At 35.3% G+C, this 25977-nt stretch overlaps 4 protein-coding genes and 1 long non-coding RNA gene across 5 annotated transcripts; 1 reads left to right on the top strand and 4 right to left on the bottom strand.

The window, feature by feature from the left end:
* The first annotated feature begins 2369 nt into the window (after positions 1 to 2369).
* LOC111801012 (probable polygalacturonase) lies at positions 2370 to 5708 on the top strand. Its single transcript, XM_023684966.1, has 6 exons — positions 2370 to 2470; positions 2677 to 3024; positions 4128 to 4248; positions 4336 to 4510; positions 4595 to 4665; positions 4737 to 5708. The coding sequence occupies exons 1-6, from the start codon at positions 2429 to 2431 to the stop codon at positions 5444 to 5446; spliced, it is 1467 nt and encodes a 488-aa protein (XP_023540734.1). The 5' UTR covers positions 2370 to 2428; the 3' UTR covers positions 5447 to 5708.
* Positions 5709 to 6776: 1068 nt separating this feature from the next.
* LOC111800484 (protein BPS1, chloroplastic-like) lies at positions 6777 to 9038 on the bottom strand. The gene is made up of 2 exons (XM_023684199.1): positions 8912 to 9038; positions 6777 to 8061 (listed from the first exon to the last, which is right to left on the bottom strand). The coding sequence occupies exon 2, from the start codon at positions 8046 to 8048 to the stop codon at positions 7008 to 7010; it is 1041 nt and encodes a 346-aa protein (XP_023539967.1). The 5' UTR covers positions 8049 to 8061; positions 8912 to 9038; the 3' UTR covers positions 6777 to 7007.
* A 2395-nt stretch (positions 9039 to 11433) lies between these two features.
* Positions 11434 to 14581, bottom strand: LOC111800475 (probable serine/threonine-protein kinase At1g01540). Its single transcript, XM_023684182.1, has 8 exons — positions 13773 to 14581; positions 13396 to 13500; positions 13192 to 13314; positions 12935 to 13105; positions 12724 to 12853; positions 12420 to 12629; positions 12131 to 12345; positions 11434 to 11817 (listed from the first exon to the last, which is right to left on the bottom strand). The coding sequence occupies exons 1-7, from the start codon at positions 14342 to 14344 to the stop codon at positions 12193 to 12195; spliced, it is 1464 nt and encodes a 487-aa protein (XP_023539950.1). The 5' UTR covers positions 14345 to 14581; the 3' UTR covers positions 11434 to 11817; positions 12131 to 12192.
* Positions 14582 to 17374: 2793 nt separating this feature from the next.
* Positions 17375 to 18920, bottom strand: LOC111801056. Its single transcript, XR_002816073.1, has 3 exons — positions 18813 to 18920; positions 17839 to 17936; positions 17375 to 17548 (listed from the first exon to the last, which is right to left on the bottom strand). It is a non-coding gene; the product is annotated as an uncharacterized LOC111801056 (long non-coding RNA).
* Positions 18921 to 19776: 856 nt separating this feature from the next.
* LOC111801144 (CAAX prenyl protease 1 homolog) lies at positions 19777 to 25050 on the bottom strand. Its single transcript, XM_023685136.1, has 14 exons — positions 24901 to 25050; positions 24003 to 24150; positions 23818 to 23902; positions 23625 to 23720; positions 22859 to 22924; positions 22581 to 22679; positions 22287 to 22400; positions 22055 to 22165; positions 21751 to 21813; positions 21503 to 21595; positions 21284 to 21397; positions 20755 to 20826; positions 20585 to 20650; positions 19777 to 20286 (listed from the first exon to the last, which is right to left on the bottom strand). Exons 1-14 carry the CDS (start codon positions 24929 to 24931, stop codon positions 20170 to 20172), a joined length of 1275 nt encoding a protein of 424 aa, XP_023540904.1. The 5' UTR covers positions 24932 to 25050; the 3' UTR covers positions 19777 to 20169.
* Positions 25051 to 25977: the final 927 nt, after the last annotated feature.

Genomic DNA, 25977 nt, shown 5'->3' with positions numbered 1-25977 from the left:
TACTTTTTATTTTTATAAAAAAATTATTTGCTTTTTTTTTTTTTTTTTTTATGAAAATTATTAATTTTTATTTATTTATTTATTTATTACATTAGTTCCATAGTTTGATAAAAACTGAATGAGAGGTTTACTACTATATCATTACACGAAAAAGGAGTTCCCTCAATTTGCAAAAGGGTCAGACTCGTAATATTCTTATGACTTCGCATTTTATTGTCCGACCATGTTGATGTTAACTATGATTATATCAATAAGTAGCTCGGTCCATCTTTATTTCGCAAAAAAACTATGGATTTTTGAGTTTTCGTACGTTAGGTACTAGTTGAGCTACTAGAATGGAATGAGATAAGAATCTCGGGAGATCTTTCATCTCCACTTACTCGTAACAGGTGTTTCCTCTATAGAAAATATTTTTTCAAATGACATAATTGTCCAAATTGTACTGGATATTTGAAGAAAATTGACGACCCATTTAAGAAACTTAGTTGTGTTAGGTTTAGGGTCGACCATAACGGAAAAGTATAATAGGTCATTTCAGTGTCTAAGTTTATCGATAATTGAATTATAATTTAATGTCATATTTTCGATTAAAAAAAAAAAAAAAGAGAGTGCAAATTTTAATTTTTTTTTTTTTATTTTTCCAAAATGAGTAAATAAATATATTTTAAAATAATAAGTTGGTAAGAAATATTATTTTACTGGTTGCGGAAGGCGGCGATGGCCGGAAGTTGAGGAAGGTGGTGGCCGGTAGTTGGACGGTGTTAAGGAATAATGCGGTGGAAATATTTAAACAACGTGGCCCATGCAATGCACGTGGTCTAAAGTCGAGATTTGTCATGTGGATTGCTGAATGGGCCCAACGGCCCATTTTGAGGCTGTAAACGGCCCATTTTGAGAAATATTGGATCAATAGCCCAAGTGGTGAAGAGAGACCAAAGGAGCCAATGGGCCGTAAGAAGCCCAAATAGATTTCCGTAACAACCATTTCATGACGTTGATTCATTTATTTAGAAAAACGAACCAAAAGTCATCTTCAATGATTTAATCATAAAAAAAAACATCTAATTTCAAATGTTTTACGCTTCTCGAGTTCCGTTGTCAAAAGATAACCTATAGTGAATCTGCCTCGGTCATCGTAGTTCCTTAGCTCAGCTAACGACAAGGATAAAAATGTCATAATTGTCCAAATTTACCTGAGAAACGATCATATTCCTAGTCTCAAAGTCTGAGAAACGATCCACAAATTCTAATGAAAGATCTGTATCATTTTGAATTTCTAAAAACAAATGCGTTTGTTGAATTATGCACCTGCTATTTGAAACGTATGTCGTAAATGGTTTAACATGAGTACATGTGAGTCAGATGCTCGAGAGAACTCAAATGGATGGATGTTCGGGATGTCTCAATAAGATAACTAACTCATGGGTCAGTTCCCAACGAATAATATATATATATATTTCCATTCATATTATATTTAATTTGGACATTTTTTTTATTGAAGGAGTGGTTGTTGGAACTAATTCCATATTATATTTTTTTAATGGAATTATTAAATTATCCATTTTTATTTTATTTTATTTTATTTTAATTATGAAACCCGTGAGTGCCCGAAGTGGGTTCGGTCAGAAGAAGAGAGAGATGAAAGAGAAAGGATTCACGAGATCAAACAAAGCTCAAAAAGTTCCATTAAGGACGACACGTGGGACCGACCCACCATATCAAGTTAGGGGTAGAAATGTAAAATCGTACCCTCCACTTTTTTTTTTTAATATATAAAATTTAAATTATTATTTTCTGTGGCTGAAATTTCCCAACATTATTTTACTTCTAATTTACCCAATTTATTTAATTAATTGACATTTATTTTATTATAATTCTCCAAATCTTGCATGGAAACTAGGGTTGATTTAATTTAACTTTATTCGTACTAACAGAACTCGTTGTGTTATGTTACATATTGTCGTCAGACTCACAGTTGTTTTGTTTTCATCTCCAACCGATGTGAGATCTCACAATCCACATCCCTTAGGAGGCCAGTACAGGCATACAACTCGATGACTTGCTCTGATACCATTTGTAATAGTCTCAAGTCCATTGCTAGCAGAGATTGTCTGTTTTAGCCCGTTACGTATCGTCGTCAACCTCACGATTGTAAAACGCGTTTGTTAGGGAGAGGTTTTCACACCCTTATAACAAGTGTTTGGTTCTCCCTTCAACCAATATGAAATCTCACAATTTCGAAAATATTAGTGTTGATTTTGTATTTGATTAAGTAGGTAATTATTTATAGAAATATTCTCAAATTAAAAAATTTATCCAAACAAATTCTTTATTAACATCAAAATCATTCTATAAAAATACCCAATCATTCCCTCCTCTCTCTCACACTCACACCTTCCCCAAAAAAGCTCAGTTTCTCTCTGAAATCATGCCAATGGAGGAACTCTGCAAAAACCCCATTAAAGCTCATGTAAGAAAAGCAAGAACCTTCTCCAATGGCTTCCTTCATTATCCTCTCTTCAAAAAAGCTTCCATTTTTAATGCCTTTTAGCTTCAAATCCACCGACCCATTTCCCATTTTTGCATTTTGAATAAATTCTTGCAACCTTTTTTTAAATTTTTTATAATTTTTTTGGAGTTTTGAATAAATTTAAAATGCTGTTCTTGTTCTCACAGCCGGTGAAAATGACGTTTTTGGTACTTGTTTTGGCGGCGGCGGCGGCGGCGTTGATGGGAGAAGTTGAGGGAAGAAAGGTGAGGATTTTAGAGGACAATGGGATTGAATATGGCGCCATAAGTTGCAGAGCTCACACTGCTTCAATAACGGACTTCGGCGGCGTTGGCGACGGCGAGACGTCGAATACGAAGGCGTTTAAGGCGGCGGTGGAGCGGCTGAGCCAGTACGCCGGGGACGGCGGCGCTCAGCTGTATGTGCCGGCGGGGAGGTGGCTCACCGGCAGCTTCAACCTTACTAGTCATTTCACTCTGTTTCTTCATCAGGATGCTGTTCTTCTCGCTTCTCAGGTAGAAATAAATAACCTTTTATTTTCCTCTAAATTTAAATATTTTATTTTTTTTATTGGGGTTGAATTTAAAAAAATGAAAATAATAATAATAATAATAATTAAAAATTAAAATTTTAAAATATATATATATAATTTATATATTAGTTCACGAGTGATGTGTTACTAGATCCAAATTTGTTAAAAATATTTACAATAGAGTTGCAGCATCACGTGAATTTGTTCCCTATTTTATTTTTATTATTATTTTATTTTTTTTAATTTTAAAAAATAAAATTTTAAATAAGGATAAAAATGAGAGTAAATAGTGTTGATAACAATGAGTTTCAATTGTTGATGCCTTTTGCTTCCACAATTCATAGGACTCTACTCTTGATATGGGTCGAATTCGTTATGTACGGTAGGCTAAAGGTTCAAATTCCTCATTCTCGTGAAATTCATTTTGTTTGGAAGGTTAGAGTTTCAAATTCTATTTTCCTGAAAATCTAGGTTTAAGAGGTTAGAGGATCAAATTCGTCATTTCCATAAAATTCACTTTGTTCGGGAGGTTAGAGGTTCAAATTCCTCCTTCCTATAGAATTCATTTTGTTCGAGAGGTTAGAGGTTCAATTCCTCCCCCGTAGAATTCACTTTGTTCAGGAGATTAGAGGTTCAAATTCCTCCCACCTGTAAAATTCACTTTGTTCGGGAGGTTAGAGGTTCAAATTCCTCCCTCCCGTAAAATTCACTTTGTTCGGGAGGTTAGAGGTTCAAATTCCTCATTCCCGTAAAATTCACTATGCTCGAGAGGTCATAGCTTCAAATGGGTTTGAATTCACAACTTCCGAATTTAATAATATATTAAATTACCATTAAGTTGAAGGTATGACTAGGAGAGATATTGAGTTTTTAGATGAGGGGCTGTTATGGTAGATGGGGGTAAGTTTGATGTTGTCATTAAGGTAAAGACTTTAAGAAACTGAAGTGATTAGTCAAAAAGTGGGGGTAACGAACTCTCTAAGCTCAAGGTTCATCCCCACGAGTGCGAACAATTATCTAAATTTGATCAGTCGAATCGTCTCGACTCATTTATAGCTTAAGACTGATTTTCAACTACTTCAATAGGATCTGAACGAGTGGCCGGTGATCGAACCATTGCCATCCTACGGTCATGGAAGGGACACATCAGGGGGAAGGTACATCAGTTTAATATTTGGAACAAATCTCACTGATGTTGTCATCACAGGTAAGCGTACCTCTACTAGAGCCTGTCTCGTGTCTCATTTTTCTTGATCTGTGACTGAACGTTCGAGTTCCACCTAATGTACATCAGGAAACAATGGCACTATTGATGGTCAAGGCGATCGCTGGTGGCAGCTGTTTCATCAGAATAAGCTTAAGTACACCCGACCATACTTGATCGAGATCATGTATTCCAGCGGCATACAGATATCGAATCTGACCCTGCTAAATTCTCCAGCTTGGAATGTTCATCCTGTTTACAGCAGGTATAATCAATTAGTTATTCCATAGAGAAATATGTACAGAAATCCAACACTACATGATTTGATTCACTTGCAAATGTTGTACAGCAATGTTCTTATTCAAGGGATCACGATTATCGCTCCTGTTCGATCCCCGAATACCGATGGCATCAACCCCGGTTTGTATCCCAAACCAACTTTCTCAAGACATATACGTCTTTCAATACCAATGACTCACTTTATTCTGCAGATTCCTGCACAAACGTTAGAATTGAGGATTGTTACATAATATCTGGAGACGATTGTGTAGCTGTCAAGAGCGGCTGGGACGAGTATGGCATAAGATTTGGATGGCCAACTAAGCAATTGGTAATCAGAAGGCTCACGTGCGTTTCCCCGACAAGTGCTGTCATTGCACTGGGGAGCGAGATGTCGGGTGGAATCGAAGATGTCCGAGCAGAAGACATAGTAGCCGTTGATTCTGAATCTGGGGTCAGGATCAAAACAGGCATAGGAAGGGGAGGATATGTAAAAGACATATATGTAAGGAGGATGACAATGCATACCATGAAATGGGCATTTTGGATGACTGGCGATTACGGGTCACATGCCGATGAGAATTACGATCCCCACGCATTGCCTGTAATTCAAGGAATCAACTACAGGGACATGGTCGTCGAAAACGCCACAATGGCAGCAAGATTGGAGGGAATTTCAGGTGACACATTTACAGGTATCTGCATTTCCAATGTGACAATCAGCTTGGCAGCAAAGGCCAAGAAACAGCCATGGACTTGCACCGATGTGGAGGGAATAACGAGCAATGTTACACCTCCACCGTGCAGTCTGTTACCCGATCAGGGGGCCGAGAAGATTACAACATGCAGATTTCCAGAGGATAATATACCAATTGATGCAGTGGAGTTGAAAAAATGCTCATATCAATTCAGTCATGCTTGAAGATTTCTTGCTGTGAACAACAAAAGCTATATTCAAGTCAGTATATTGTTACTGTAAGAATTAAAATCTATCTAAAAGCATTCAGTATGCTGTGTATTTTAGCTTTCCAGCACAGTTCAAATTAATATAGTAGAATGTACAACCCCATTAAATGCCATCATAATTGACATGTATCGAACTGGTTCTCCTTTCAGACCAACAAGTCGAGGAAGCTATTTTCCAAAAACTAAGAATAGTGAAAATAAAAGAAAAACTTAAGGTACGAGAAGGATACAACCAATACGTACAATTCACAAACCTAGTGCCAATTTGTACTATAAGATCCCACATCGGTTGGAGAGGAGAACAAAGCATTCCTTATAAGGGTGTGGAAACCTCTCCCTAGCAGACGCGTTTTAAAACCTTGAGGGGTAAGCCCGAAAGAGAAAGTCCAAAGAGGACAATATCTGCTAGCGGTGGGCTTGGGCTATTACAAATGGTTATCAGAGCCAGTCACCCGATGGTGCGAGACACTGGTCGGAGTAGGGGCTAGACCCTCTCCATAGTAAACGTGTTTTAAAAACCTTGAAGGGAAGCTCGAAAGGGAAAGCCCAAAGAGGACTATATCTGCTAGCGGTGGGCTTAGACTGTTACAAATGGTATCAAAGCCAGTCACCGAACAGAGCGAGGCATTGGTCGGAGTAGGACTAGACCCTTTCCATAGTAGACGCGTTTTAAAAACCTTGAGGGGAAGCTTGAAAGGAACAGAGCGAGGCATTGGTCGGAGTAGGACTAGACCCTTTCCATAGTAGACGCGTTTTAAAAACCTTGAGGGGAAGCTTGAAAGGGGAAGCTTGAAAGGGGAAGCCCAAAGAAGACAATATCTGCTAGCGATGGGCTTGGGCTGTTACAGCCAAACTCGCAAATGTTCACCGACAGGGCTGGCGTTCTAGATTTCTGCAGTGCAGGAAAACCTTCTGATCGTTTTTCCTTCTGTCGCTACATCAGTTAACAAAGATCAAGAGACATGAGATCATAATCCAATAGCTGTAAAAATAGTATGTGATATTATCAACATCTTCACTACATTGTTCAGACAGCAAGCTTTTACAGAGGTTAAATAGTATCATGTGCCAAAGAACTGCAAGATGATTTAAGTAAGCTCCTATTCCAACTCCATACAGCCCATACAGCATAGTATCCACATATCAAAAACAATTCAATACAGAAACACTCACAAAATACATAAATTAACTTATGGATTCATCATTTCAGCATATGATATTAACAAGGTAGAAACTGAGCAGAAAGAATTAGTAATGAAGTTAATTACTGTACGAAAGGTAAAGAAAAAGCTGAAATGGGGTGAGCCTTTTACTTGAAACCGATATACTTTTCCATTTCTTTCTCATTCCACAGAACATTACACGATCAAACCACAGTAACAGTACGATAACATAACGCATTATTACTGCACAGGCTATACTATGACAAGCAAGCAAGATATTGTACATTAGCAAATTAAAAGATAAGAAAATAACCAGTTTAACCCTTTTATATAAAGGAACAAGCTCGAACTCCGTCACAGTTGCCTTATACGCAGCTCCCCCGATCCCTGATCGAGTACCGTCTCACTTTCTCTAAGATTTGAAAGCAATGCATCTCGTCCGGATAAAACAATGTGAAAAAACTCATCCACTTGTTTAGTAAGATGATCAACACCTTGTGTAAGCTTTTCTGCCTCCCTCCCCAAATCTACAACCAGATTCTGGAATTCTTGTCCTTTCATGCCGCCATCCACATTTCCTTGAATCATGGAATGCAATTTTTTAACACTCTCATCCACTGCATCACGCTCTCTCCATACAGTAGATCTTCCACTGGAATTTACATTTTTCTGTAATTCAGTAAAAGCTTGAGCCCATCTATATGTATCCGGAATATTGATGGATAACAAACTTACGGACGAACCCGCGAAAGCAGAAGCTAAAACACTGCAAATAAACAGAGTCACCACCTTCACTCCATACATTACATGCATCAAAACCTTGCCTTTAGCTGAGTTCTTCTGAACTTTCGGAAGATCAAGCGATTCCTTAAGACGGTCCAAAATAGGAGAATGGCTCTTAACTCTGGAGGTTCTGTTACTAATATGTTGATTCCATCCATCTAACGAAGAACGAGCATGAACAAACTGGTTCGAAGATGTAGACGCCAGATTGTGCAAGGCACACCGGAGTACCAGATGACCCTGATTCAACTGTGAGAGCTCAGAGCTAAAATCATTGCATATATCAAGTAATTTCAAACTGATGTCCAGGTACTCATCTAGCCATTTCTCATCCCAGTCAGACACAGGGAGCTCAAGCTCTTCTATAAGTGTTTTTACATCTTTGTGAGTTTCGCAAAGCAGCTTCATTGCTAATGCCATCCATGAGAAGCTAAGTATGTCATTCTCCGATTTCGGAGTGAGCTTTCTCAGCCCCTCTGCCAAGGAATCCTCAAAAGTGGCTAGAAGAAAAACAAGTTTGGAATTCAATTTTGAACCCTTGGGTGTTCTTGCACGGAAAGGATTCCCGAAAGGAAAGAATAGCCGGTGGGGCGGCTCTTGTGATCGGCTCATTGTATAGTACTAACTGAAAAATGTATAAAATCCATGGATGAGCTTCCATTTGGAAACAAAGTCAAGATAACCATCATCATGCCACAATCACACGGAATCATCAAGTAATAGAGTTTCGGATACAATTGGTGCAGGTGCACCAAGCCTTTAATGGAATTTCCAGGCATAGCATGATCAATTAAGCCAATCTAAGGCAGAAGTAAGAGCCTGATGAACCAACTGGATACGGCAACAACTAACATCACTAAACACAGCCAAGAGGCCTGCTTGCAAACAACCCCAATAGCTAATTTTACCCATAGAATGTTAAATTTCTCGTCCTACAAAACTAATATGTTGTTCGAAAGACAAATAAGCAAATAAAGCAAAGTGTCNTGAAATTTATTCCAAAAACCCATTCAAATTTTCGCTAGCAAAAAGTTTAAGCGAAAAAGGGTTTTCCCAATCCTGAATTCAGCAACACAAATTTCATTAAAAGCTACACCTGATATCAACAAATTGCACCGCATAAACAAAATCATTTTCCACGTAGAACACGCAAAACATTCAGAACATTCTAATACGCAAAAACTTCCAGAATCCATTTTTACACCCAAAAAAAAAAAAAAAAAACCAANAAGTATTCTGCTTGAAATAGCAAAAGTTAGAGCGAATCCAAGAAACTACAAGTAAATTAAGCTAAATATATATATATAAATCCCAATTCGTAGACCTACGAACAATCAAAGCGTATGAATAGAAAAAAAAACAAAGAAATCCCTCCAGAAATCGCCAGCATGAAACCCTAGATTACACATCGAAACTTAGATCTAAACCAAACATAATAATTCAAAAAAAAAAAAAAAGGATGGAGCGACCCCTACCAGATTCAGAAACCAGAGGGCAAAAGGAAATTTCCAAGAAATTATCGCAGCCAGGTGATGTTAAATTCGCGTGGAAAGGATAAGAGCTCGAAGATAAAGGCGACGATAACCTAACCGGAGAGTTAAGGAGATTGTGTGAAAAGTAGAAACGTGGAGAGAATTGATTGGATGTTGACGTAACACCGATCGTTTTCTTTTCCGTCCGTGACCGTTATGTAGAATTAGTTCCGTTGGGGAATGCGCTAAAATGACTGCGAAGTTACTCACAGACAGATTACAGGTTTCCAGCATTAAACGTGGCGGATTCTGAGTGGCTTTGGTTGGTGGAATTAATACAAATGTGACCGTTAGACATCTTCCAGAATTGGACGGTGTGGATTTTACGTCTCATTGTTGAATTATTAAAGGGCAATAGAGGTAAAATGTTGACCAATTAAATCCTATTTCAAATTGATGTTTTTATTACCTAATTACTTATAAAAATTTAAGATATTTTGTATAAAAATTTAAGATATTTTGTTCAAAATTTTTATGGTGTAGTGATGTTGACAGATACGGAGAACACGAAGAGGAAGCGTTCACGGTCCCCGTCAACTGCATCCTATTTCAACCTCAATTCTGGCCGCCGACATAATTTCTACCGATTTAAATTTCAATATTACTAAATAGTATATCACACTTAAAATATTATATATCTATTTATTTAATAAATAAGTGAAGAAATAAAAGGAAACTAATGTTATATGAATACGACTCTCCATCGTGGTATGATATTGTCCATGGTTGCATGACTGTGACATCCCCTGTCAACCGACTCGGACAAGCAAGACTGGAACATCTGTCGTGCAGACAAGCATGACCGTGACATCAGTCATTTTTTACTATGCCTTCGAGGAGGCTCGACTCCCTTTCTTTCGAAGTCCTTTGTTCGACATTTGAGAATTTACCAACCTATTGACACGACTAAGTTTAGGGCATGACTCTAATACCATGTTAAATGGACACGACTCTCCCCAATGGTATGATATTGTCCACTTTGAGTAAAAGCTCTCATGGTTTTGCTTTGGGCTTCCCCAAGAGGTCTCACACCAACCGAGATAGTATTCCTTGATTATAAACCCATTATCATTCCCTAAATTAGTCGTGAGACTTTCATCATCCAACAACTAATATAATATAAGTATATAATAAATTAGCTTTGTGCTAGTTGTGGCGTGTATATATATATATAGATATATTAAGTGAGGCAGGGCAGAGTCAGGGACAAGAAATATAATCTCGATCTCTCACCTCGTTTAGCTTGTTATGTATCGCTGTCAACCTCATAGTTTTAAAATGCATCTACTGAGAAGAGGTTTTCATATCTTATAAGAAATATTTACCGATGTGAGNCATCTCCTGGGAAGAGGTTTTCATATCTTATAAGAAATATTTACCGATGTGAGATTTCATAATTGTCGTGAAAAAATCTCTCCCACTATTTTTCTCATTTCCCATTTAAATGGAAATTTTTGGACGGAACCCAAAGATTAAATGAACATCTCCACGTGTGCCTAAATTATTTATTCTCGATCACCCTTAGTTATGCACCTCTAGATACTAGTTTGGTCTCGTTTTACAAAAATCAAGTGGTTCAATTTAGTTCTCGATCAGAATCAAAACCAACCGAGCAAACTCATGTGCTTATAGATTTGCCAATTGCATGCCAATTAGCTAACTCTTGGCTTCACTAACATGTTGCAGAAAACGTGCTTCATAACAAAATACCTTAATAAATCTAAACTAACCAATATGAGCATAACTCAACTAGCATAAAACATGTATCAACGACCAAAAAAGGTAAAAAGTTCGAATTTTCTACCTCAAAAGAAATAATATAAAAGAATTATAAACGAGATAACCTCAAATTTGTCAATAAATATATCGACTTAACGTCGAGAATGTCGGTAACACTTGGATCCATCTCTGCAAATGGATGCATACAGAGTTAGCAGCCATAAAGGAATTCAAATCTTCTTTATAAATCAGACCGACAACACTGTAAGAATAACTAGAAAAGAAAGAATTATGTTAAAGAAATGGCCCAAACTCCATAAAGTTACTCCAAAAGCAAGCATTGGATAAAGAGTGGCAGGCAAAGTGCTTGAAAGAACAATGTATGGCGGCAGATAAACCAAAGGATTGATCCTTTCAGAAGCATCAACAGCCAGCTTAGGATGAAACTTCGAGCAGCCTAATGTAAACAATTTGGATACTCACAGGGCTAAAAGATGATCAAACTCTGTGACCCAGCAAGCTTTGTTAAGTCAATATCGAGACAGAAAGCAACCAGGATTCAAGGAGACCGAGCTGACGCTGAGTACGTAACGAGAGCGGATGTGGGGTGATTCTTATAGCTTCTGTAAGAATGAGCCTAATGTAAACATAAAATCTGCTCAATGTTTGGTGTAGACAATTTGGATACTCAAAGGAGCAAAAGTTTAGACAGGAAGCAACTAGGATTCGAGGAGACCGAGCAGANAGAGCCTAATGTAAACATAAAAGCTGTTTCAATGTTTGGTGTAGACAATTTGGATACTCAAAGGAGCAAGAGTTTAGACAGGAAGCAACTAGGATTCGAGGAGACCGAGCAGACGCCACATATCTAACGAGAGGGGATGTGGGGTGATTCTTGTAGCTTCTGTAAGAATGAGCCTAATGTAAACATAAACGCTGTTCAATGGTCGGTGTAGACAATTTGGATACTCACAGGAGCAAAAGTTTTGTTAAATCAATATCAAGACAGGAAGCAACTAGGATTCGAGGAGACCGAGCAGACGCTGCATATCTAACGAGAACGGATGTGGGGTGATTCTTATAGCTTCTGTAAGAATGAGTCTAATTGGTTTGAAGATTAGAAAAGCAACCTAACCGAAGAATGGATGAAACTGAAGAGTTAGACATATAATTGNAGCATGTAACGAGAGCGGATGTGGGGTGATTCTTATAGCTTCTGTAAGAATGAGCCTAATGTAAACATAAAGGTTGTTTCAATGTTTGGTGTAGACAATTTGGATACTCACAGGAGGAAAAGTTTTGTTAAATCAATATCAAGAAAGGAAGCAACTAGGATTCGAGGAGACCGAGCAGACGCTGCATATCTAACGAGAACGGATGTGGGGTGATTCTTATAGCTTCTGTAAGAATGAGATTAATTGGTTTGAAGATTAGAAAAGCAACCTAACCGAAGAATGGATGAAACTGAAGAGTTAGACATATAATTGTGCTAGTGTGGTGCGTTATTATCTCCACCTACTTGGATGTTGAATGTTTCCATCACTGTCACCATCACTTATATTAGAACATGTTCCTTCGTCTTTCTGATGGTTAACTCGTCTCAGACCGTGTTGATGACCTTGAGTTGAATGAGAAGCATCCTTACCGACCCGGTATTCCTACAAAGAAGTAAAAGATGGGTTGAGTTGGATAAATCTTTAAAAGAGAAAGGAGAGAACCAGAAGCTTCATACATCATTAGACAGCAAATTATCTGCCTCAAGCATGTGGATGACATGTCCCATTTTCGGCCTCTTCGAAGCATCAGGATCGACACACCGAAGAGCGACCAGCAGAACACGTTTTAGAGCTTTGGAAGGAGGCTTCTCCGGCAACTTGAGGTCAACCACTTCCTCGGATCTTCTATCTCCAACCATTGCTTTCAACCAATCCACCAAATTCACCTGCCATTATGACATTAACTTAAACTGAATAAGTAGCAGAAGAGAAATGCATGAACTGATCATAATCCAGCATTAGATGCAAGGATAAACTAACCTCTCCTTGAGGTCTACTATAATCAACAGGGCTCCGCCCAGAAATTATCTCCATAATTAGAATTCCAAAGCTATAAACATCACTCTTCTCATTCAACATTCCCGTGCAAGCGTACTCGGGCGCAACATAGCTGTAGACATCATCACCACCACTTAACTTTCCATCTAAGGGACGATAGAAAGTAAAAAACGATTATAAGATAGGAACTAACCCAAATGTACCCATTACACGAGTCGTCACATAGCTCCTTTCGGAACAAAGAAGCTTGGCTAGCCCAAAATCAGATACTTTAGCATTCCACTGACGATCAAGCAATATGTTGCTAGATTTTACATCACGATGGACAACCTTTGGTTCAAGACCCTCATGAAGATAGGCTAATCTAAACAATAGAAATCAAAAAGGAAATCAACATGAGTAGAATCACATGATTCAATAGCTAAAATCCTCATTAACACAAGTATATACCCCTTTGCTGTTCCGAGTATGATGTTAACACGAATCTCCCACGTCAAGGGGCTCACATCCCCGACGTCGCCATGAAGCCACTGATCTAGATTGCCATTGTTAACGTACTCGTAAACAAGCATTCTGAAGAACGAAAGCAAAAGTTCATAAAAATACGTTCGAATCACCAAAAACTATCTTGCATTTAGAGAAAATCAACAGTACCTATATGCACCCTCAACGCAATATCCAAGCAGCCTGACAAGATTCTTGTGTCTTACTCTTCCAATTGCTTCAACTTCGACTTTAAATTCCCTCTCAGCTTGACCCCTTGTAACAAATAGGTTCAATTTCAGTATCTATATGATCTTTAAACCAAGAAGAACATGGGGGGAAATCAGAAAACACATAAAATTGTAACAGTTTGAAACATTCCCTACAATTTCTAAGTTATAACATATAATTGGCTTCGTTTTCTCGAAACCAAACAGAACAGAACGAACCCCAACTAAGAACATATGGAACTCTCAGGTTGCAGCAGCAAATAAATCAAAGTAAGAAATCAACGATAAACACATCAGAGAATCAGTGAACCAGATCACCTGTTATTCAAGAGGTTCTTGATAGCAATTCTTGTACCATCTCCCAAAGTGCCTAAATACACGATCCCATACCCACCTTCTCCAATCACGTTCTCTTCACACAAGCCATTAGTGGCCGCCTCGAGCTCTCTAAGAGTATACCATCTGCCCCAACCAAGATGCGAAACTTCAGGCCCAACAGTACCAGATCCAAGAGAAGCAGTTTCACTCACAGCGCCTCTGCTCTCCCCGCTAGACGGCCTATCAGAGAAAACAACTCGATGCTCCAATTTTCCGATCTCGACATGAATCTCCGGCTGCACATGGTGGTGATGATCCGGTACCGCGTTATGGACGATTTCCTGGATTTCTTTCGAAATGGGAGGAGAATGGTCGGCTGTGGATTTAGGGAAACGGATTTTGTTCTTATGGCGATTCCGCTTGCGAGAAGTGAGACAAAGTGAAAGAAGAAACAGTGCGAGAACTATTAAGGCTCCGACTACGATTCCGATTACAACCCAGAGATGAAGGCCGAAAATGGAGGTCCGTTTAGAGAGCGCCGTGTTAAAGAATGAGGAATCATATATTGACATCGTCTTCTTCTTCTTCTTCTTCAGGTTCAATCGAGAAACAGAGGAATCAAAGAAAGCGAATCAGTGAGTATAAGCGGCTTGACCTCATCGGAAAACGGCAGCAATGGAGGATTCCGGCGAATGTGCAAAGAGGGAAAAATGGAATCGAAGAAAACAGTGGGCTTAAAGGCTCTATGAGTAAAGGGATTTTGTACTTCTTTCCACCATTGATGATACTGAGGTCCACTTACTTTACATTCTCCTCCACTTTGCTTAGCTTAGCTGTCAAACCCAAGAATATAATTCTTTTCAACTTTAATTTTTAATCTTTATTATTATTTTTTAAATTAGTTACAAACGTTAAATATTCTTAATAAAGTAGGTTGGGTTGTAAACTTGTTTTCTCATCCGTCAAGTTGACTAGACAACAAAAAGTCAACTAGTTGAATTGTTCTAAAAATTCAATCTAACTCGAATTGGAAACAATCTGACTTATAGTTTGGGTTCGACAGTTTGAGTTAATCGGGTTCTCAGATCATATAGACACGCTCATATTCTTTAATATTTTGATCTGGTGGGAGTTATTTTTTATTTTTATTTTTAAAATTTTTTAAAATTATAATGTTTTGTATTTTTTTTTTAAGTTAACAAGTTGAGTCAACCTATTTTTTTATATATATATATATNTAAGTTAACAAGCTGAGTCAACCTATTTATATATATATATATTTGACATTTAACATGAATATTATATTTAATAGGATTTTTAATTTTTAATTTTTTTTAATTTTTTTTATATAAATAAAATAAAAGTTTTTAAATTTATTATAGTTTAGGCAATGGACTTGACTTGACTTAATAAATATGGAATTAATGGATATGAATATAAAAGTTTAAGAGTATAGTTATAATTTTTTGTTTATTTTTTTAATTAAAAATGTTTTGAAATTTTAGACAATATTTTTTCTTTTAGTAAATAAAAAATATTAAGTACAATTGACTAAAATTTATTTATTATTTTAATTTTAAAAATGTTTTGAAACTTTAGTCAACTGGGAAAAAAGTTTTTGAGAATTAAAAAAAAACTAATTACAACCTTTTTTTTTTAATTAAAAAAACCAATAAATGAGGATGTTAGTTTATTAAAAATCCTACAACAATAGAAAAGGTATGTCAATTTATGAACAGAAAAACGTGTTTGCATCTCCTTGAATTTGTTCGGAGGGAAAAAACGTGGCTTGATGTTTGGTACAATAAAATTCTAGTAAAATTGTTGAAGAAAGCTTTAAAATTTTGATGGACGAAATGAAACTTATTGAACTTATCTCCCTTCAACTGGAGAAGATCGACAAAATCGATGCTGGAATTGCATTAACCTTGAAGTTTTAGGGCGAAACTTTGCAAGATGGGTTGACCATGGGCTTATGCTTCATCGGGGTCTTGTGGGGTCCTCTATCACTTCTATGTCCGATTTCTTTATTTATTTCTCATTCAACCCTTTGTTTTTTATTCTTTCAATCTCTAATTAGGGCTCATGTTGTAAGTATCCTCGACATTGGAAAGCTGGGTTATGATCAGGGGGTCGAGCTTAGTCCTTTTGTATCTTTTAGGAAGCCTCTTCAATCTTCCTTTAAACATTAAATTTTACATCATATGCATAGAGTCGGCCTAGATTGGGTATGACCTTTATTTATTTTAGATTCGAATGAATCTAGTGATGGTGGTAATGGTGACATGGAGGTTGATCGAGACTTGGATGAAAGCTCGTTTGGAAGCTAACTTACCTTGCATTTGTTTGTATTCTTATTTCTTTTGGCAGGTAAGTTTTTTTTTCTAATGGTAATAAAAGAGAGAATCGATTGCTTGATTCAGTCATTCAACCTCGTGTTATGAATATTGTCTTACATGTTATCTATCTCATTTTGGATCATAAAAAATATAGTTTCTCATAGATGATTTGTATCTATCACTTTTTAGGTCGTAAGGAATATAGTTTCTCATAGATGACTCGTAACTTCAATTTTGGCTAAGATATGTCTGAGACTCGAAGCGCCTCGAGCCTCGAGCTTTGACCTCAATCTCTTCACCTAGTTGATTAATTCAGACCAATGATTAATCTCTCCTTTGATTTTTGGATTCGAGCATTCACTTCACTTGTGTCCTCAACCATGGGCATTTTTCCATTGGCAAGGTCTCGAACAAGTTTTCGTTGGATGGTTATGATTGTCTAGTGTGTCTAAAATGTGATTGAGATTGTAATTCATTTTAGCTTATAGCGACAATCTAGTTCTATAAAAATATTCGATCTTCAATCTTATATTATTCTTTCTATGGTGACGTTTTAACTAAAATTTTAAAAACTAATTTTTTTTTAATTTCAATAGTTCATAATAAAACCATTTTTAGCAAAATGAAAATAATTTTTAATTTAAAAATTTTAAATAACTTAAATTCATTTGACCTAAAATTTAAAATCTAATAAGGTCAATTATAAATTATTCGATATAAAAAGAAAAAAAAAAACNNNNAAAAAAAAAAAAAAAAAAAAAAAAAAAAAAAAAAAAAAAAAAAAAAAAAAAAAAAAAAAAAAAAAAAAAAAAAAAAAAAAAAAGATAGGTATTAATTAATTAAATGACCAAAAAGTAACCACTCAAGGATTTGCTAATTTGCTAATTGATTACAACTTTTAGATGAAATGTTGATGATTTTAGGTAATGTCTAAAGATATTCTAATGATTAATTTAAAGAAAGTAATGCAATTTAAATAATTAAATTAACTAAGGTCTAACAATTCTTTGAATTTAATAAGGGAGATGGATATAGTTAATGTTAAATAAAGAAATGAAATATAACCAATAAAGTTCTAAATTTGTATATTAATTAAATCCTTTTTTTTTATGTTTATATGAGTAAAAAATAATTTTAATTAATTGCTTAAAGCATTTAATTTTTTACTTCTAGTTTTGGAAAATTCCAAAAATAATGTATTTTGGATTTATAAGAAAAATGGATTGTCAACTCAAAATAAAAAGGCAAAGTAATGAAGCAACAAAAATAGGATGGCAAAAGCATAACATTTAAAAGATAACAATAATAAAAGTAATCTATAGGGTGAAGATATTTACCGAACATAGCCTATGCCCTCTTCTATTTGCATAAAGGAATTGATTTGAATATCGAGTTAATACAAAAAGACATGAATTAGCATGAAGGAGAAGAGCAAAGCTGCAAAACACAAAAAAAAAACATTGTTTACGGTTCAAGAGTAGATAAATGAATGAGAAAAAATATGTTTTACCTCGTCAAAAGGGAATAGAGAAAAAGAAAAAAAAAAATCCAAGGGAATAGAAAAAATGAAAAGGTTCCAAAATTGAACGTGAGTGACGATAAACATTCAAAGATATAGATAAAGAATGGCTAGCTAGTACAATCAAAATCATATTTTTACTCCCACGAAAACATAACATTTAAAAGATAACAATAATAAAAGTAATTTATAGGGTGAAGATATTTACCGAACGTAGCCTATGCCCTCTTCTATTTGCATAAAGGAATTGATTTGAATATCGAGTTAATACAAAAAGACGTGAATCAGCATGAGGGAGGAGAAAAGCTGCAAGACACAAAAAATACATTGTTCACCATTCGAAAATAGATAGATGAATGAGAAAAAATATGTTTTACCTCGGCAAAAGAGAATAGAGAAAAAGAAAATAAAAAATAAAAAAGAAATAAAAAAAATGGAAAGGTTCCAAAATTGAATGTGACGTAAACATTCAAGAATATAGACAAAGAATGACTTGCTAAATAGTCACGTTCTTTCAACTATTTATGAAATTTCGACTTAAATTTGTAAAAAAAATTTGTTTGTATTTCATTAATGTTATAAATGGGTAGGTATGCACACATGAGAAGATTTTAAAATAAATAAATGAACTATGACTATTCACATCGTTACCATATAAAATTATAAGCACTACCATAAAAGCAAGAAAACCTGACATATTTTTGTTTCCATACTATAAATGCACATGCATGCAAGTTAACTATGGATTGTGCACGTGGAAGCCATCAACTAATGCCTCTGTGCTCTAATGCCACTAATTTTAACCCCAATAATATTAAAGGCTGAATATTCTAAACTATTTATATTTTATAGAAGATAAAAGAAATATTAAAGAATACCATTTTACACATCAACAAAGACTAAAAGACGAGGTTAGTTGAAAGATGATTATTAATTTTAATTTAAAAATGCAAAGTGTCTCTACTTTTTGAACTTAAAGCGGAAAAAATACCATGAGAATCAACATTGAGTACTACCCACTATAGGGCTAATGAATTAAAGAAATTCATGTTATATTCTTAGAAAAAGCTATAAACTTTATCGAAATGGAAGGAATGATACTCACCTTGGTGCTGAAGGAGCTTGTGTCATATTCCTGTGAAAAAATCAAACGAACTTTAACAAAAGGGTGAGTGGAAATACCTTGTAGAGAAAACGAGATAGCTCCATCTCTAGTGCAAGAAATCTGTGAGATCTCACATCGATTGGAACAAGTGTCAGCGAGGACGAAGCATTCCTTATAAAGGTGGATTGTGAGATCCTACATCGGGTCGAGAGGAGAACGAAACATTCTTTATAAAGGTGTGAAAATCTCTCCCTAACAAACGCATTTTAAAAACCTTGAGAGGAAGCACAAAGAGACAATCTCTACTAGTAGTAGGTTGGACCGTTACAAAATCTGCATAGAAGAAATGATTTTAATCCACAAAAAGAAAGGATTAAAAGCATAGAAGAAATTATTTATCCAGAAAAGAAAGGATTAAAAGCCTAAAACCGTGATTTGATTGACAATTACCAGTGTAGCAGCTTGTTTGTCAATGTATAGAGATGATGAAAGGATCCAATAGAGCCGTAGAGAAGTCTATGAATCATGATATGTTGTATGTCTTCTTCACAATAAACGTTCATACCAAATACTTGATATCAAGATTAGTCTAAAAAAAATCAACTCATCTTAACAAGAGAAGGGTTTAAATATTAAAGCATAATTGTTCCGTCATTGACCTGCCTAAAAGAGCTTTTTTTTTTTTTGCAAAAGTATCGACCTGCATTTATAAATAAGATTTGAATACTGAAGCTTCGTAAAAGGTATAAATTAATGCATTCCTAATATTGATCCACACATTCTAATCTCTTAATTTGATTTATAATGTATACATTGACCTGCCAAGACGAGCTTTTGCAAAATTATCAACCTGCACAAGTAGATAAGATTAGTTTGTACTCTGAAGCTTTGCAAAGAGTATGAAGTTATCAACCTGCACATTCTTCTTGACCCACCAATTCTAATCTCGAACGGCATTGCAGGGTCGGGTCAATTCATAATGCCTTGACTGGTTGAACTATACGAGACCATTTAAGAATTAAACTACATCTGATACTGAAATTAGGATTCAAGGGACACAGAATGCAACCAAGTATAGACAAAATTGCATATTGTCAGCAGAATTACACTTCTTATGATAAAAATAAGAACATAATTCTACCTCACAAATGCTATCCGAAAGAGTCAGATCGAGTTCATACAGATTGACAAATATGATATTCGTTGCTAGTTTCTCGCTCGTTTGCTTCACGGTAGTTAGGTCAATAACAAGAAAAAATATAGAGAAAAAAAGAACTTTTTGGGGGTAAAACTAAGAACAATCATGCCTCCCTCTTCCTTTGGGGAAATTCATTCTCTCATCTCTTCCCCTACCCCTCGCCTAACAAAGTCAATCAGATAGTGTAGAACGTCAAATCACCTTGGTAGATACAATATAATGAGCACGATTGGCTATCATTCTTCTTTCTTATCCGCTTGGTCGAGTGCAGCCAATCTTTCAACTAGTGGAGGATGAGAATAGTGATAAGCAGAATACCAGGGATCTGTATTCAGCGCAGACAAATTTTCCTCCTGAAATGCAAATTTTTGTTAGTCTACTGTATATGATTATATCGCCAAAGTTTAAGAATGCGTTAATACGTCAGATAACTTTTTTCATAAGTCCTTCTATGTTATGAATATAATAATATGCGAATATGACAAATAAAATTCAAATGCTCAAATAAGAAGGTAAAGATGATGGAGCCAACATTATCCTTTGGAAACCAATTTACCGATGTCTGCTACAATGCAGTATTAATACAGGAAGGAAAGAGATGATCATAATCAAAAGTCACAGCATAGGATGGAAACTGTAGATAATAATAACCTGTAGTCTGACAAGACCAGCACGAAGAGGTGCAGAATAACCGAGTTTCTTTGCGAAGGCATCAGCCTGCATTTGTTCAAAGAAGAACAGGTATTTGAAGATCAAAACCCTCTTACCTACAGATAGAGATGGTTAACAGAATACTGTAGCCGCAAGTGTATAAGACATACCTGGAACTCGAAAGATCGGCTCACAAGGTTGAGACCAAAGCTTACCAGATGCTGAAGAGGTATCACAGTGTGCTGCACATCCAATGGCAAGGAAACGTAAGGGTATACATTGAAATTTCTCTTAAAAATAAATTCCATCTCATTTTTCATATTTACAACATTTTTCGGTTTTATACAGCATTTTAATGTGTTTTAAAGGTTATTGCCACTGGAGTGATCTGATTCATTTGCATAGGGTCGTAAGTATTCCTCCAGAATGAAAAATTTAACGGTAACCTTCAAATGGAAAAAAAAAAAAAAATGAAGCAGTTGATAGTGGAAATGCAGTGAGCACTGGCTGAGTATCAAACCCAAAACTTCGGAAGTCAAGGTGGCAAGAAGTATCAAGAAGATGTAGAAGCAAAAATCTAGCCGAAGAAAAATTTGAACTACACATGAATATAGTAGAAAAGCAAAATACATCAGTAAGTAGGGATGGCATAGCATGTCAACTTTAGATATATAATTCAACGTTCTATTTTATCACTACCTGGAATATGATGAGTCCAATAAGCACTGGCTGAGTATCAAACCCAAAACTTCTAAACAAATCGCTGGAATTCCTCACCAAGGTATATCCCCCAAATTGCAAAAGTGTAAGAATCTGCTCACAAGTTCAATAAGGAGAGAACAAGTTGAGGTTTCCACACACACATTCGTGCCAGATTTCAAACTGATGTTTTACAGTGTTTTCAACAAAGCAATATACCTGTAAAGCAATGAATGAATACATCGTATGATTTAGCTTCCAATGCCCCAACTCATGTGCTATAACAGCAACAATTTCCTCATCATTTTTGCACTGATAAACAGAATGGGAAGAAAATATGAAGTTATTAGGCAAGTGAAAAATCCCGTATACATATTAAAATACACCGTACAAGGTTCTGTACAAAAATAAGTTCAGCAAGTAAAGGCAATAATATGATAAAAGATGTCCACGACATTTCAACTTACTTGTTGAATCAATGTATCATAAAGGACAATTCTCTTGTTTTTGAAGAAACCATACATGTAAGCCTGCATGAAAAGCAGTAATTTGACTGAGACCATAGTGAAAAACAACGCCAGAGGAATTATGCATTAGAAATAAAAAATATAAAAGTTCCAAATCACTCTCTGAATAATCCTCTTAATTGCCAATTGATAACGCAGGAAAAAAGAAGGAACCGATATCGATAATTTATCAAAACACAAGTAAATGTGCAATCAGAAATTATCTAAAGTAGGCAAGATAGAATTTGGTGGTCAAGAGTTTTACGTTGCTATGACTTGACCTCGTCGATCCATCAACAACAAACAGCTTCTTCAGTGGGAACTTGAGGGAGGAAGCAAGTTTCTCAATCTTCTCCCTGAGATCACCTGCAGGTAGCTATTTTCACAGAGCATTAAGGTGGGACGACTGAACAAAAAAAAAAAAGACACACACACACACACACACAACTATCTAGTCACTAGAAGCTTTGATCAAATTACACAGTTTGGATACTCACAGGGGTAAATTTGTTGAAAAGAGGGGCTATAAGAATGGGATAAAGGGTCATCATCACAAGAGATAATGTAAACATAAACGCCCAAAGATAGATGGCAAGGTACGGTCCTCCTTTCTGTATACAATTCAACAGATATTATTAGTCCTTGCATATTATGAAAGAAAGATATAAGGAAAATTAATACAGAAACAATGGAGTAGATGAAGTGAAGTGGAAAATAGAGAAAGCAAAAGAACTCCAGATAAAATAAATTTACAATAACACTCTTCTGTATGATAACTCACATAAGTTTACCTGTACTATTATAATGATTGCAGACACAATTGGTGGGCCAAGTATGACAGACAACAAAATCCCTTTAATCATATCCCTGAAGAATAACCATATTGTTTGCTGTAGAAGAGAATTAAATAATACAGCATTAAAACAATAATAAGGAAGTAGACTGGACATCATTGAAAACTTCCAAATGCTTTTAGTGGAATGCCACGGGAAAAATAATTGCCCAGTACAAAATAAAATTGGATATCTCACGAAGTTAGGGAGTTATCATGTTCAGACAAATTACATACTTTATTGAAACCATGGCGGGATTCAATCACAAAAGTTGAGTAGAGAGAAAATGGTAGGCCCGTGATCTGCAAACCAGTCCAAACAAACAATCACTGTAAACCAACTTCAAATCATAAATATCACAAGTTTAATCTATAAATGAAAATATTTAGAATTTCAAAAACAAGCAATCTAGACATTAGTAAAAAACATCCAACCCCATACAAAATACACTAGGGGCATAATTCCAAACGTAAGGAGATTTTAAAAATTAAAAAATAATAATAAAAATAAAAAAACTCTAAAGTGAACATTGAAATTTAACTATTTCTAACACTTCCTAGCAAGGTCTATCCTTGTCATTGAGACTCTTTCATTTCTTTCTTTCCATTTCAAGTTAGCAGAATTTCTCTGATTCATGTCCACCGTCTAGATCTACACATGCAAAATAATAATTGAAAAAGAAAATACATACTGAGTTTGAAATTACTTTTAAATGCACTACATACTGAGTTTGAACTTCAATTTAAATGCATCTAGCAAGTTTCCATTGCTACAGTCAATCAAGAAATATAATTTTCCACAATTTCCAAACCCAATATGGTAGTGTCAGAATGATGAGTAGCAGCATACAATTTCATACTGTATGTAAACAGGTTATGCCGCTCTATCTAATACATGGAGATAAAACTATATGAATCAAGGTCTTCAAAGGCAAATCAGATTAAAGCAAAATAACTTCTCTACTTCTAAAACATGGATATTAAAAATTACTTGGGAGCATACCTGTGACCAAATCATGACCCCAGCTAGAAACGCAAGTGTGTGGAGAATTTCGTTTTCAGCATTGAGGCCAACCAACACAACAAACTCTCCAGATTTCTGCACGTGATTGCAATAGTGGACAATATGAAATTTTCAACGTTAGTAAAGGAAAAACTTGAATTAATGAATTCACTCATGAAATTTAATTGCTCACTTTCCAAAACCATGGAAGTACTCCAAAAAACAGTATTGAAGAATCCATCACTATAGTTACAAACTCCTGAACAAAATGAAAGTGGCTGAAAGACAAGAGGCACGTGTTATAAAAATTAATCACCAGAATAAATCGGGGCAATACTTCAAGTTCAGGGGAAGTTTAACAAAGTATGACTTTCAAACCTTTTATCAAGACTGTAGGCCTGGGATTTTTTAAATTTCTCTTGGCTTATAACTCCTTCAAGAGTTTTTGGAAGAGTAGGCAGTTTCAGAGCAGCATGTTGCCGAAGATCCAAATAAGTTTCGAAAAAATACATCAATATCATGAAGCCTGAGGATAAAAATACATGCATAAAAAAAATCAGTTACTTCATTCGTTTCCTCTTCAATAAACTGACCCCCTCTGTTCTGACAACTAATAGAGAAGTAAAACTACATGACAGAGATTCACGCATGTATAATTCTTTTTCTTCTCTTCAAAGATTCGCTCAATTCTAATACAAGTATCATTTTCAATGCCTAAACCCTTAACATGCGATGTAAGACTCATTTTCATTGCCTAAATTCTTTTTCTTCTCTTCAAAGATTCGCTCAATTCTAATGCAACTATCATTTTCAATGCCTAAACCCTTAACATGCGATATAAGACTCATTTCGAAATCAAATTGACGCAGTCCCATTCTATGAACTGAGGGAGAAAACATTACAATTCGACCATGCAAAACCATACAACCATTATTTTCCCAATCACTAATTCAACTTACAACATGCCATTCCAAATCATTTCCAATGCCTAAACCCTTAACATCAAGAACACAAACGTAAAACCCTAACAAAACATTAAAAAAAAGAATCCAACATTCTCGAAAGAATCCAAAAGTTACAACATACAAATACATATCAAAGCTCAGCAGATCTAACAGGCGTCATGATCATCGAGGTAACCAAGAAAAACAAGCGATAACGAAAACACAAAATCAAAAACCAAACATCGAGCATCGAGCATCTAAACAAGAAAACGAAAAGATTACTTGCATAAACATGAACAGAAACAAAGAAGTAGGTGAAGAAAAATGAGTACCAACAACAGCTTCCATGTACGGAAACTCCATGGCAGAAGGCAATCAATCGGTGGAACCGTGCAGGGAGAGAAGTTCGACGGTGAGCGGGTTTTGCTTAGCCGGGATGGTTCGTCCCGGTGGGCAGAAATTTATATCAAAGGAGTCTGAATCGGTTTCTTTTTTTCTTTTGGATTAAAAAATTCTCATAAAAAATCTTATTTTACCTCAAAAATAATTTAATTACGTCATCATTTAATTAATATGATTTTACATTAATTGTCTTGAAATTTCGAAATTAATTACATTAATTAATTTAAATCTTAATTTTTATAAATCCATCCATTTAAATTTTTCATTACAAAAAAAATGTTAATTATAAATAAATTAATTTAGACTCTTTATTTAAAAATTTAAAAAAAAATTATCTTTACTTGAGTTTCCATCCATTTAAAAATTAAGAATTTAATTAATTGAATTATAAATTTGTATGTTTTTTTTAAATAGAATTAAATTTAATATAATTATTAGTTTAGGGTTTAAATTAATATAATTAAAATTATATATTAATTTTTGATCTTATCTTAAATAATAGTAAATGTGTTCCATAATAAAATCTTACAAAAATACGTATATATTCATTGAATTAAAAAAAAATGGTATATATTCGCTCAAATTCTTCATTTGTTTAAAAATGGTATTTAACTTTTTTAAAGAAACAAATGTAAATATTTAAAATCATTATTTTAATTATGTAACGGCCCAAATCCACCGCTAGCAGATATTGTCTTGTTTGGGTTTTCCCTTTCGAGTTTCCCCTCAAAGCTTTAAAATGCGTCTACTAGGAGAAGGTTTCTACGCACCCTTATAAATGGTGGTTTGTTCTCCTCACCAACCAATGTGNATTTTTTTAGTTCGGCCGCTTAAGCTAAAATTATTATTTTAATTATGTAACGGCCCAAATCCACCGTTAGCGGATATTGTCCTGTTTGGGTTTTTCCTTTCGAGTTTCTCCTCAAAGCTTTAAAATGCGTCTACTAGGGGAAGTTTTTCTACGCATCCTTATAAGTGGTGTTTTGTTCTCCTCACNTGCCTTGTGT

Source organism: Cucurbita pepo, chromosome LG08 (genome assembly GCF_002806865.2).
Source record: "Cucurbita pepo subsp. pepo cultivar mu-cu-16 chromosome LG08, ASM280686v2, whole genome shotgun sequence".
Taxonomy (NCBI): Eukaryota; Viridiplantae; Streptophyta; class Magnoliopsida; order Cucurbitales; family Cucurbitaceae; genus Cucurbita; species Cucurbita pepo.
The sequence above is the reverse complement of the archived record's forward strand: the minus strand, read 5'-3'. Positions and strand labels throughout refer to the sequence as shown.

Bases quoted from the DNA above. Each gene is read 5' to 3' on its own strand.
- LOC111800484 (XM_023684199.1), bottom strand. From the start codon at position 8,048: ATGAGCCGATCACAAGAGCCGCCCCACCGGCTATTCTTTCCTTTCGGG.
- LOC111801012 (XM_023684966.1), top strand. From the start codon at position 2,429: ATGCCAATGGAGGAACTCTGCAAAAACCCCATTAAAGCTCAT. The intron at 2,471-2,676 runs GTAAGAAAAGCA...TTGTTCTCACAG, and splicing joins AAAACCCCATTAAAGCTCAT to CCGGTGAAAATGACGTTTTT. The intron at 4,249-4,335 runs GTAAGCGTACCT...AATGTACATCAG, and splicing joins CACTGATGTTGTCATCACAG to GAAACAATGGCACTATTGAT.
- LOC111801144 (XM_023685136.1), bottom strand. From the start codon at position 24,931: ATGGAGTTTCCGTACATGGAAGCTGTTGTTG. The intron at 23,721-23,817 runs GTGAGCAATTAA...AATCACGTGCAG, and splicing joins TACTTCCATGGTTTTGGAAA to AAATCTGGAGAGTTTGTTGT. The intron at 20,827-21,283 runs GTAGTGATAAAA...TTGGATGTGCAG, and splicing joins TTGGACTCATCATATTCCAG to CACACTGTGATACCTCTTCA.
- LOC111800475 (XM_023684182.1), bottom strand. From the start codon at position 14,344: ATGTCAATATATGATTCCTCATTCTTTAACACGGCGCTCTCTAAACGG. The intron at 13,501-13,772 runs GTGATCTGGTTC...ATTTGTTACAAG, and splicing joins AAGAACCTCTTGAATAACAG to GGGTCAAGCTGAGAGGGAAT. The intron at 13,315-13,395 runs GTACTGTTGATT...TTCGTTCTTCAG, and splicing joins TGCGTTGAGGGTGCATATAG to AATGCTTGTTTACGAGTACG.